Below are 13194 nucleotides of genomic sequence, written 5' to 3'. Positions count from 1 at the left end.
AGCCGTCTGTGAAAGAATCATAACGACGAGGATGCTCCATGCGTGGCACGAGCTTTCATTCAAGTCTGCACGCTAATTTATAATGATGTCTCACCTTGCTCAACCTTCGGTCACCAAAGACTCACCACCTCGACCACAAACATCTCCTCGCACCTCCTCATCGATGAAATTCGCCACCAAACAGAGGCGTGCTGCACGGCCCAGGCCACTCAGACCACGTGGCACGGGGACAGGCCAAGTGCGTTGGCAGCGCCGGGTGCGCCACGGGTGGGCGCGCAGAACGGATACGACCCTCGTCCAGTCGCCAGAACACGGCAGGGCAGGCGGCGAGGGACGGGGGTCATGGGGTGGGGGAGGGGAATTCGGTACGGGGCTCCGGGCCGTGTCACGCCGGATGTGCGTATGAGACCGCTTCTGACCCCAGGAGCCTGGCAGGGCGGGGCTATGACCGCCGTGGCCCAATAAGGAAGTGTGATTCTTGTCACGGTGCGTTGCTTCAGGTCGTCACCCCACCCTTCGCCCGGAGCTTACAGTATGAAAAGCGGATCGCGAAGCCGTCCGCTCTCTGCTCTTCTCCGCCTGTCTGCCACGCCCACTTCTCCGCCTGCCTGCCACGCCCACTTCTCCGCCTGCCTGCCACGCCCACTTCTCCGCCTGTCTGCCACGCCCACTTCTCCACCTGCCTGCCACGCCCACTTCTCCACCTGCCTGCCACGCCCACTTCTCCGCCTGTCTGCCACGCCCACTTCTCCGCCTGCCTGCCAAGCCCACTTCTCCGCCTGCCTGCCACGCCCACTTCTCCGCCTGCCTGCCACTTCTCCACCTGCCTGCCATGCCCACTTCTCCATATGCCTACCATGCCCATTTCTCCGCCTGTTTGCCACGCCCACTTCTCCACGTGCCTGCCACACCCACTTATCCGCCTGTTTGCCTTGCCCCTTCCTTGATCTCCCCGTCTGCTGTTGCTGCATCTACACTCGGGGTTGGTGTGCGACAGACGTTCTTCTGGGACCAGTTTAGAGCACATGTTTCTATAAACCCCGGCAAAGTGATTAAGTAGGACATAATGCGCCGACTCTCAAGGCGGAATTGCTCAAGCGGAGTATCTCTCAAAGCGTACTGGGTTGTGCGGTCGGCCGACCGGATGTCGGATGTCGCATGAAAGCACGAGTGGATGGTGAGCGAGCAAAACGAGATGATGGCTGTTGATCTTGAGGTGCAGCAAAGCTGTTTTAACTGTTGTGATCTTGTGGATGTGGTGGTGCTGGTTGGATAATGGTGAGTGAGCGATCGTTGGTATTGTGAACTTACATGGTGGATAATAATTGTCACCTATTACACACAAGGAGGACCCTATCTGGAACATGTAATAATAAATATACGACCTCGGGAACCACTGTATGTGGGTTGCCATGACTGGAGAGTGACAATTCGTATAACCGTAACACGATCCCCTTCCCTTTCGCCAGACTCGTCCCGAGTCGTTCAACCCTTGTGCAGCATTGCAGGTGTCGTCCCCTCGAAGACAAACGAGAAAAAGAGCAATCAGAGATTGCAGACCCTCGTCAGGACTTCTTTTGTGTGGTGTGTTTTGTGTGGCGTTTGTGTACTGGTGTGTTAGGTAATTAATGTGAGATAATTAGAACTGCCACTTTATAACTGCTTCCAGTGATGACCCGGTACCAAGACGTCCCACTTTGATTGGACACCTGACCCTGACCCATGATGTTTTTATCCCCCGCCGCGTGGTGGAAGGGGGATAGTTTTGTTATTGTTATTATTATTATTATTATTATTCGATTGAATTTAGAAATGGATTAAAATATATTATATTCAAATCCAATGGAAGACCAAATAGGTACAGTCCTACATTGGAGTAATCAGAAGGAACCCGAACAAGCAAAAAGCAAAGATTAAGTCATCAGGAGGAACCTGGAAAGGATTCACATTTCAGCTGCTACTCCTCCACCCCCAAACCCATCCAGGCACAGACAAGTGAGCCTGATTCAAATTTTAAAAAAAGAAATTTAAAAAAAAGAACCCATATCAAAAATTAAATAATTCTGGCTGACAGACCATGCATCCGATCAAGTTGAAATTTAAAACATGTATTTCCCATCACCACTAGATCATAAATGTGAAGTCTCATGGTGATTGATTAAGCATATCCAGAGAAAACATTGTTTTTTTTCTTCAATCGAATAGGGCTGCCCAACCATGTACCCCATCACTTTTTCCGAAAACACCCATGGCTTGGGGAGTATTTGTGTGAAGTTTCATCTCGATTTGTCCAGCCGTTCTGGAAAAGAATGTTGTCATTTTATGGGTTTTAGGGTAAATCCAATATGGCTGCCAAACCATATGACGTATGACATCAAATGTGTGAACCTTTTGTTTTTCATGGATAGGCGGTCATACTTGTAAAGTTTTGCCTCGATCTGTTCAGCCACCTCAGGGAAGAAGATTTTTGAAGGTTTAAAAAATACAAACAATATGGCCTCCAATTCACGTGGCCGATGATGTCATCATTTTTTTTTCTTTCTGTGGACCAATTTATCCCTTGATGACCCTTAAAATGTTCATACTGATCAGATGTAGAGTTCTACATATGTAATGACGTCATAACGAAGGCACCTATGACGTCATCAAAAGATCACACTTATTCCCCATGAGGAGAACTCGCCATGTGCCAAGTTTCAATTTTTTCCTTAGTACGGTTTCGGAGATACAGATGTCCAAAGTTTTCCGTTTTTTTCAACATGGCTGCCACATCACGTGACATAACGTCATAATTATGATTAAAAAACATTCCACTTGAGTAGTCACACCAATTGTGAAAATTTTGTCTCAATCCGACAATCGGTTGTGAAGAAAAACACAAAAGCTATGTGCGGACAAACAATCAAACAGACAAACCCTCTCCTTTGGTGAGGGTAATTACCTATGGATCCCTGAGTGCGACTTTCAAAAGTTCCATACATGTCGCAAAAATAATGAAACCTTATACATTGTGTAACTAAACCTTATACATGAAGCCTGGTGTTGGCGCAGTGGTTCGGGCAGCGGCTTGGGATCCAAGAGGTCCTGAGTTCAAGCCCCGTTGGGCCACTGAATTAATACACCAGGGGGTTGACTCAGCCTGTCATCCTTCCGAGGTCGGTGAAATGAGTACCAGTATACTGGGCCGGTGTATACCCCGGTTAAAATAGGTGTACCTTATCCCTGTGTCGTAAGAGGCGACCAGGGTTGCGTCAGGAAGGGCATCCGGCGTAAAACATGTGCCAAATCACTATGCGGATCATACGGATGATCCGCTGTGGCGACCCCTCACGGGAGCAGCCGAAAGAAGAAGAAGAAGATACATCGTGTAACTAAACTAACTGACTCATGTGGACAGCCTTATGCTAAATTGACAGAATTTGAAGCTAAACACTTCCAGGTGGCCTTAACAATAGCTTATTTACAATTATGATCCAGGACCTGCAAAAAAATAAAATAAATGTTATTAGCACACGAAATTTTTTTTTGCCACATTGAATGGTGGTCCTGGGTGCATCTACAATGACTACCAAGTTTGTCCTGCTCTTCCCAGGCCACTGGAGACGGCCTTCCCAAAGACTGCAGGCTATGTGCCATCCCACAGTCCATTTGAACGGGCCAAAACACAAAAGAGCACATATCTTCTTTTCCTGCAGCACCGGCTGCCCACTTGGCAGTCCTTGGTGGCGTGTAATGATAGTGGCTGCCCACAAAGCAGTCAATGTGGCAAGATGATGGTGGCTGCTTAAACAGCAGTCCACGTGGCAAAATGATGGTGGCTGCTTACAGGGCAGTTCTCCGTGGCTGAATGAATCAGGGGGCTGCAAGAGGGCATGGCAATGGTGACAGGCAAAGCAACAGGCAAACGAACGGCAAGGCATGGCAAAGACAATTGGCAAACGGGCAAAGCCAAACAAGGCTGGCTGAGGTTCTCGAGGGAGGGTGGTGGTGCCAGCCGGATTGAAGGTGGGTTCGGCCCTACCCTATATCCCCCCTAATCCCATGGCATGTGCCTGTCACTTCCTTGCTCCTTTATTAGTTTTAATTGAAACATTTATTCTTATCCCTTGCCCCCTCTGTCAATTGTCACTGTCAGTCATCCACTTGGCTTTCTAAATCTCTGGCCCAGTCCAAATTCCTATCCCCATCCTCTCAGGTTCCCCAAAGTGGGGAGACAGGTGGACCTGTGAGGAGCTCAGGACAGGCTCAGGATGAGTCTGCAGGCCCCTCGGCATCCCAATGGGCAAGTCCAACAGCCCACGACGGGTGAAGAGGTGGACGGTGTGAAGGGGGTTGATATATCCTCATGTATCCTCTCCTTTATCATCTTTAAAACTGCTGCCAGAGCTTTCCAATGTGCCTTCACTTTAAACTATAGGTTCCAGCAACCATGCTCCCAGTTGTCTGTGTTGGTGCGCTTATCAATGTCGGGCTTGGCCCTCAATTTTTCTGTTATGCTTTTGCACGATGTCATGGCTGGCATTGTGGCTCCATCTTCAGACTCTGTCAGTGAATTTAAAAATTTGGCATCCCTGGACCACTGAGGCCGGCTCCGAGCTTACTTGCTGCCAAAACTTAACTGAACTTTGTACTGAACTCTCTGGGGTGGGGTGGGGGTTGGAGGGGGGGTTGCCAGGTCGATGGTACAACTGCTAGCAGTTAACAAATCCAACCCTGAAATGGTGTGGCTTGGATTACACACCTCCGCTACCCAAACCTCTATCTCTCATTTTAGCAAACCCAACTTGAGGGTCACGGAACCACACCCTATAATAGGAGCCGTTGCCCTGGCAGCCAGCTGCAAATTATGATTTTGTAGATTGAAGATTTGGTCTCAGTTGTCTGTACTCAAATTGAAGATCACAGGGCTGCTGATTGTGGCGATTGCTCCTGTGTCCACCACAGCTTCTACCCCTCCGCTGGCAATTTTGCATCTGATTGTCAAGCTCCCAATGCCAATTTGGCCCCAATAAATGACCTGTCATGTTGATGAGGGCTCTTCTCCATCTACTATTTTCGAACATGGCCCTGCATGCTCAACACTTTCTAGTTTCCCCTGGCCTGGTAGAGGGGGGAGGGAGAGTGCTGTCGGTCCGGGCCGTTTGGGACTGAGTTTGTGGTCTGGAGTATCAGGGTCTGTTCTTGACCGGGGTTCTACAATCTCCCGCCAGTTTCCCCACACGATCACATTAAGAACACCTTGCCGGGTAAGATGTCTGTCTCCAGTGTTCCAAATTGCCCCACATTCCCTCCCGTAATTCCGAGTTTTGGCGTTTGCCAATGGTCTGCCTGATATAATCTCCAGGGCCGTCTGCCATGGCCCAGACCTCACCAATTGCCAGTTTACTGTGTCCCAGACCATTTTCTCCAGATTCGCCCCTTTGTCAGGGGTGGCTCCTCCCTGGACACGCCACTGTTTACAGGGCTCACCTGAATGACCGCTAGCGGATGGTGCCCGCCCCCATGCCAAAGGCCTCATTGCTTCCCATTGTACCACGGTCTCGGCCACCCTGCCCACGGAAGTTGGGCACGAAATAGCCAGCTGAGCCCTGAGCTCTGGATCTGAGAGAGCCTGGATGAAGTGGTCCAAGGCCAGGCTTTCCTGAGCGAATGCTGCCATGCGTCGTATGCCAATTCCCCAATGCTTTCACGGGGTTTTCGTTTTCTGCCTGCAACCTGGCCTTTAACAAGCTCGCTTTGCAGTTCAATGCCAAATCGGTTATTTAGAGACGAACGGAGGTCTGCCAGAGTCATGACGCCATTGGGCATGATGGTTAAGACCTCGGTTGCAGCACCACGCAGTGCTGCCGCTAAATGCAGCCCACCTTCGGTCGTGCTCTAACCGTTGCCCTGGGCTACACAACCTGGGGAACACTTCTCAGAATGTTGCTATCCCAGAAAGGCATTTGTACGATGTGAATTGAAAAGCTCCTCATTTATCAAACAATTTCGATGTTTATTTTCTTGTTAGGCCAAAATTTGGTGTTTAATTAAATTAATCATTATTTGTGTTGATTTGTAGTTCCAAAGAGAGACTGAATTGTGAGTTTGGTTTTTCATTTTTAACTCTTGTTCTTTTCCATAAATGATGTGATACTGATCAAATACAAACCCATTATCTATTGCTTGAACACACACAGACACAATTTTGAATGAGTCCAATCACGAACACAAGTATCCAATGCTATGTGTTTGCATTTAGGTTTATTCCCGAGTTTTTTTCTTTTGTTGAAGTTTTATTGAAAAATGAATCATCTATCATAGAATGCAATTGTAAAAATTTGTAAACTGACCTGTGTTTAACTTGCAGCAAATAGTGTTTGAATGAAATAATCATCTCCCTCATTTCCAAGAAAAATAGCTGGCTTCAGTTAGATGCAATACGAGAACACAATTGTAGATGGCCAGGTTGGGTAAGGAGCTTTATCAAAAGATAACTGTTTTCATAGTGCATGCATTACCTGGTTATAGCTGGGATATGAAAAGGCTCAAGTACCACCATTCTTTCAACTTGCCAATCACTTTTCTTCATCCTTTTCACGACGACACCATCTGGGTTCTGGACAAATGATAACGTTGCTTTTAACTCATTTCAAAAGCAATTGTTGGAAAGATCTACTCTTTGGAGAAAAGCTTAAAATTATATCTGCAAATATTTTACCATTTCTGAACAAAAGTATTTTAACTCACCACGATATCCACCACAAGTGGAAACGGAATGGGATTGAGTTGTCGCGTTACAGCAAACAGCCAGGATTTCACTGCATGTAAGAAAATCATGTCAATTCACTGTGATAAAACAATGCATGCTGTCATTATAAAAAGTGTGTTATCATGTCAAGCCATGCCTCAAGCATTTATATGTTTATCTTCTTGTTAGACACAAATACTTCCCTTGGTATCATTGCACAGCTTCCCAAGTAAGTGTGAGAAATAGTGACCAGATATTTGAAAGTTTTCAGGCATTAGCAATGTAGATGCTTCTGTCTTGAAAAAGCCTATAGCTGTTCAGGATTTTGCAGTGGACACGGCAACAAACCAATTAAAAGCAAGTTTTGATATGGGAGTGAGGCTCATGGAAGAGCAAGGCAGAACTAACTGGAATAAACATCAAGGGAATGTATCAACAGGAAAAGAGGAGAGGAAGGAGAGGAGGAACCTCTAAAACTAACAAGTAATTCAGATTAATAGGAGTAATACAGATCATGGGTCAGAATTGGGGATGACAAGAGTTGGCAGTGCACTGCTTGAACGTCTGGAGAGGAGAGTGAGACAGAACAGCCTGTGGAAGGGGGTTTCCATAGATGGCAGAAGTGAGGATGAAAAGGGTTAAGTGTAAAATCAGCTTGAATTTTGGAAGTCTAACCAAAAGGGGTTGTGCAAGAACAGAACGTGTTCATCCTGGAGTTACAAGGGTCTGTCGGAGGACTGACAGAGCAAAGGGAGCGTTGTTGGAGAATAGACAACAAAAAACAGAAATCACCAACCTGCCTGTGATTTGAGGACAAGACCATGCGCTTTAGCCTAATCTCACAAGATTCCAATAATTACTACTCCTTTTGTGCGTTTTGCATCCAGTTATTATCTGTTACGCCCTGATCCATTCAGTGTACTAGTTCTTCCACGAACCTCAACGATGTATAAAACAAAAAAATGTTTTTATCCCATGCGCAAAGCAGGGTTAAAAGCAAGTTGGTTCACTCTCTCTGTTTCTCTGCAGACAGTCAGTTTATGATTGAGAAACTACTTAATTTCAATTGAATTTTATATTTTGAACACTGTAGAACACAAATTGGCACATGAACCTGCAGTTTAGCAGTACTTTGACTGAATTTGGCAAACTGGATGGAATCTCATTCCGAGTGTGCATGTGCAGAGAGCAGGAAGGTAATTGTTTGATCCTGTCTACCTATTTGGCAATCAAACAAAATGAAAATAATTTCAAACAGGGAACTTCCAGTTTCTAGGGACGTCATAAAAGGCGTAAACAATGGGTATGCAGAATTAATATAACGTGTCCAATAAGGTTGCGTAAAAGACGGTGCATCAACGGTGTAGTGGTACATTTCCGAAAAAGTTTATTTTTTTTTCCGACAATCCTCAAACTTTTATTACATTACCTCCACCACCGAAGATGAAGGAGGTTATGTTTTCACTCCTCTCTGTCTGTCTCTTTTTATGCAAGCTATCTCAAAAAGTTGTGGACGGATTCAGATGAAACTTGGTGACAGGTTGAGTGTGTGACAAGGACAAGGAGGAATAAATTCGATTTTGGTGAAGATCTGCATCAGATTCTGGATATGAGGATTATTTAATTTTTCGTGGATCAGGCATTGCGTTGCGGAGGTATGCGCTCGACCGAGAGCCATTCTAGTTTCAAATGCATTGATAACTTCAACACGAGAACACAAATGGCCTTATTGGCACTTTCAAAACTTCCAGTTTAGCAGTACATGGACAAAATGTTATGCCATTTATAGGCCACCTCGACCAATCAAATTTGCCACTCGCTCTCGAAGCATTGGGGAATATCGAACTTCAGACAAAATCATGGCTTACAGGTAATATAGATCGTGCTTGGAAACGTAAAGCAAGAGTTTAAAAGACCCTTCCAATGTCCTTTTTCTCAAGAATTTGTGGGGTAAGGTGTTCTATGAACTCTGATTTTGAGAGTGTTAAATTCCATAGAATCCAGGAGAGACGGGTGGGAGTTATCAGGATTTTCTGAACCTATTGTTGCGAATTCGTGCCCGCCGGCGTGCGATCGGCAACATGACTCGAATCGCGGCACGTCGCCCACCGGACGGACAATTCTGTCGTGACCCTCTCGGAATAACGCCGGGACCTAGTCACGGGTGGGCCTTTCGGCCTCACCACGATCGTGCCAATTGGCCACCCGCGTGGGATAGGGTTGTTTGCCAAACTCGACCTACCTAAGTACCCACGCGGATAGTAAACCGGGCGATCGCACCTCGCCGCAGGTCGACTCCGGACACGGGCCGCTTGGGCGGTCCGTTCGTACTATCGGGATAACCGAGCGGTGTTATCGTCGGCCTCGACGGTTCCGATTACTTATCGGGCGTATTAAGCCCACTACGAACCCTTTACGTGAAGCAAGATGGAGATTCAACAAAGGGAAGGACGCAGCGAAACGGGGAACAAGTTCACACAAGCACTTTATTCACACGACACACGGAGAGCACACATATACAGCCAAACCATAATGCACAAAAAAGCAAATGTAAGAAGAAAAACAATAAAGCAACGATGACGCAGAGCTACAACTGACTAAGACCGACACACGGCAACACTTAACAGTTTTACTTCTCAAGACACGGCGCCACAAGTTCCATACAAAAAAAAAACCCCGAAAAGAAATGGTGACTTCCCTTTTTGGGCCGTCGAGTCCCTCTCTTACGTCCGTCGACGTGGTCCTGCCTGGCCGCGACTCCGTGCCCTGGCGTGGTAGGCGAGTTCTCTCTGGCGTGGTCCGCGAGCTCGTGCCGCGTGTCGCTCGTGTAGTCCGCTCGACGGTACAGACGGGGTTTTGGGGAAACGGACAGGGTTTATTCGGCGCTGTTTTCCGCGCTCGCGCACGGGGTCCCAGGGCTCACGCGAGGATCAACAAAGCAAGGCAGGAACAACAAGCTCGCGACTCGAACCAGAAGACGACCATGAAGACCAACCCTCGACCAACCACCCTGTCCACCTTTTGTAGCGCGGGGCTCCGCCCTTCACTCCGCCCCGTTTTCGGTCCTGCCTCCCTTCGAGCTTCTTGGAGAAACCTCGCGAAGGGGGGCGTGACCTCTCGCTCCCCCTCCACCCCGCGCCGTGCGGGGGTTGGGGCCGTCAGTCTTGGCTCAGAGCCAGGGAATTATTCCCCCAAAAAGAGGCCCTCACTTTACATGACCTTTGACCCCTGCATCGCCCCTCCTCCACACCGAGCGCGGAGGATTTATATGGGAGAAACAGGTGGGAAAAACCCCCGAGCATAGTTGTTGGGTTTTGTTTGTTCCCGGAGATCGTAACCGCACAGGGCCTACTGAATGGCGAGTGGCGAAGATGTGGAGCATAGATGGTGGAGGTGGCGTGGTTGTAGTGTGGTTGGCACTGTAGTGGGGATGGCGTGGTTGTTAAGATGCTGTTTGTTTGAAATAAGAGATCGAACAGAAAAAATGGCTAACTCAAAGAGTCGCAGCCCGGATGGATCACATAAATTCCCTCTATACAACGGGTTTGGGCAAACTACACATGTACTTACAGAGATATCTCACCTACGGGACCTGAATGGTGGTTTGCGAATTTCCACAACCGTAACACTATATAGCATTTTCATTTTGTTAACTTCAAGTTATCTCACAATGTCATTTACAGCACACCCGAGCCTCTGCCTTCACGTCGAACACCATCTCTGCTTTTTGCATGTGCAGAAGAATCTAAGTCTACTTCTCCACCTCTCTTGTCCATGCCAGAAACTCCAGTTAGTTACTGTTACTGTTTCTGCAACTATTATAAAAGAGTTTTCACTGGTTGTTTTTCACTGCCACCAACATGGACTTCTCTCTCAGAATTTCCAACTTTGTACCAGATCTTTCACTGTCTGTTTATTTTTTTTTTTTTTTTTACTGCCACGAACGTTCAGTTATGCCCAGTAATTGCAAAGGTAAGTAAACTTATTATATTGTACACATGCTGTTATAATTGTTGTTGTTCTTTTTAAGCTATTGCAAGGCTGAGGTATATCTCACCTTTGTTTGTGGTGTATTGTATTGTATTGTATTGACCACAAACAATGTATTGTTTGTGGTCCTGATGGATGGGACTTTGTGAGAGTTGCTCCACGCCACTAACTCCCCCCCACCCCCGCCCCCGTCCCCCACCCTCACACCAACTTTCGCCTCCCCCCCCCCCCCAAAGCAGCAAATTATTCCATTATCATTGTGGGCTCACAATGAGTCCAACATGTACATCATGGAAAATATATACTGCACACATGCACTGTATTAGAATAATGTTTACAATACAGACCTATACGATGATCATTTACGTTATTATATATATATATATATATATATATATATATATATATATATATATATATATATATATATATATATATATATATATATATATATATATATATATATATTGTTATGGATTTCAGAATTGGATCCGACAAATGCATACAAACATTTAGGTCCTCAGACACTTGTTTCCCAAAATGCATGGCAAGGATAGACTTAATGTCAATAACTATGACTTTAAATACAAATCATTTCAGAAACATTTAAAGAGGGAATAAATTGTTTTTATGCCATCCATGCTTCTTTATCTTTTCTCGGTTCCATTATTTTTGTTTGTATAATGGTCGGAAAAATCAAGCGTTTCAACCTCCTTACCATCACTGTTTGGCATGTAGATTGGCTGATCTGTTTGTATAAATATATGACCCCTCCGGGATGTCAGTGGGATAATGGTCTTCAAGTCCTGCATGTCATCCACCTTCACGACCAAATGGACAAAGTCCTCCTTCCATTTCTTCTCATCAACTGGTGTAACCTGATATTGTGCAAAAGTGGTGTACGTTGAGTGTGCTAGCCACAAAATCAGCTACTGAGAAAAAACAACAGGTTTCACAAAACGAAAATATAAGAACAAGAGGTTAAATGTATCTTACATTAAAGATGCAGTCTAATATTAACACAACCACAAAACCAATGTGCAAAGCAGAACATAGCAGTAAAGATGAAGGAAACTACCTTGAGGGAGAATGTACGGTGAAAGTTTTTATCAGGATTTTGTTGCGAATGGAGATCACAGCCAAAGTTTTTCCATTATTAAAATACATCTTGGTAATGGCAACCTTTGGAGAGGGGGTGGATTTTACAAGTATCGTGCTTTGCACGAAGTCTTTTTACTTGCAAAATCGAAGAATTTTCAAGTATATGAGTCAGTTGATTTTGTTATTCTGTTTGTCTGTCCGTCTCGACGCCTGTCTGTCTGTTTGTCTGACTGTTTATGGCCTATAAGTCACAATTTTAAACCAATCTTCATGAAACTTCATCAGATGGTAGAGTTTGACATAATGAAGAAGCCTTTTGTTCTTGAAATCAAAAGGTCAAAAAGTTGAAATCAAAAGGTCAAATATAGGCCGAAGGTCAACAACAAAGTTGGTATTTCTAAAATCCTCAATTTTCATCCAATTGACTTGAAATTTGAAGAGGAGTTGCATATTTTGTCACTGAATTCAGCCACAAATTACTTCTGAGGTCAAATTTGTTTTATGGATTTTGCAAGTATCATGCTCTGGACGACATCTTCTTGTTCTTGTTTGTTCTCTTGTTATTTGCAAAATCGAAGATTTTCAAGTATATTGGTCAGTCGATTTTGTTATTCTGTCTGTCTGTTTGTTTGTTTGTTTGTCAATCGCCTTCAGGTCACAATTTAAACCGATCTTCATGAAACTTCACCAATTTGTAAAGGTAGTCTCAATTGAGAAGCCTATTGATTTTGAGGTCAAAGATGAAAGGTAATCTTGAGGTCGAATTACTAAAATCATCATTTTTCATCCGATTGACTTGAAATTTAAACAGCAATTGCATAGTGCATTACTGAATTGGCAAATCAACAAATTTTTGAGATAAAAAGGTCAAAGGTGAACTTAAGGTCAAGCTTCTAAAATAATCAACTTTCAACAGAAAAATCAATTTACATCCTATTAAATTGAATGTTGAACAGAATTTGCATAGTCCATCATTGAATTGGGAAAACATCTATTTTAGAAGTCAAAGGTCAACTCAAGTTCAAACTTCTAAAATCATCAAATTTCGTCTGAAGAACCATCAATTTTCATCCGATTAACCTGAAAATTAGGCAGCAATTGCACAGTACATCGCTGAATTTGGAAACCAATCATTTTTGAGGTCAAAGGTCAACTCAAGGTCAAACTTCTGAAATATTTCATTTCAATCTGAAAAATAATCAATTTTCATCTGATTGACCTGAGCTTTGATTAAGATTATCAATTTTAATCCTAATGAAATGGACAATTTGATGCATCCCTTTGCAATCTTAAGAGAGGGGGGTGGATTTTGCAAGAATTGTGCTCAGCACAACATCTTTTTTACTTGCAAAATCGAAGATTTTTCAAGTATA

General features: G+C 44.8%; 1 protein-coding gene and 1 long non-coding RNA gene across 2 annotated transcripts in view; both read right to left on the bottom strand.

The window, feature by feature from the left end:
- LOC147019828 (complement C3-like) overlaps positions 1-13194 on the bottom strand; it is a 143730-nt gene that overhangs the window by 100530 nt on the left and 30006 nt on the right. Inside the window, exons 3-5 of the mRNA XM_085894594.1 lie at positions 11439-11598; positions 6730-6800; positions 6501-6598 (exon numbers count right to left, since the gene is read on the bottom strand). Coding sequence (XP_085750720.1) covers positions 6501-6598; positions 6730-6800; positions 11439-11598 — 329 coding nt within the window. The remainder of the gene's footprint in view (positions 1-6500; positions 6599-6729; positions 6801-11438; positions 11599-13194) is intronic.
- Positions 2298-6490, bottom strand: LOC147019829 (uncharacterized). Its single transcript, XR_015061528.1, has 2 exons — positions 3378-6490; positions 2298-3022 (listed from the first exon to the last, which is right to left on the bottom strand). It is a non-coding gene; the product is annotated as an uncharacterized LOC147019829 (long non-coding RNA).

This window comes from Eptatretus burgeri, chromosome 9, assembly GCF_056783735.1.
Source record: "Eptatretus burgeri isolate ZD-2024b chromosome 9, Ebu_testis_v1, whole genome shotgun sequence".
Taxonomy (NCBI): domain Eukaryota; kingdom Metazoa; phylum Chordata; class Myxini; order Myxiniformes; family Myxinidae; genus Eptatretus; species Eptatretus burgeri.
Note: the sequence above shows the minus strand (reverse complement) of the source record. Positions and strands in the feature narration are given on the sequence as shown.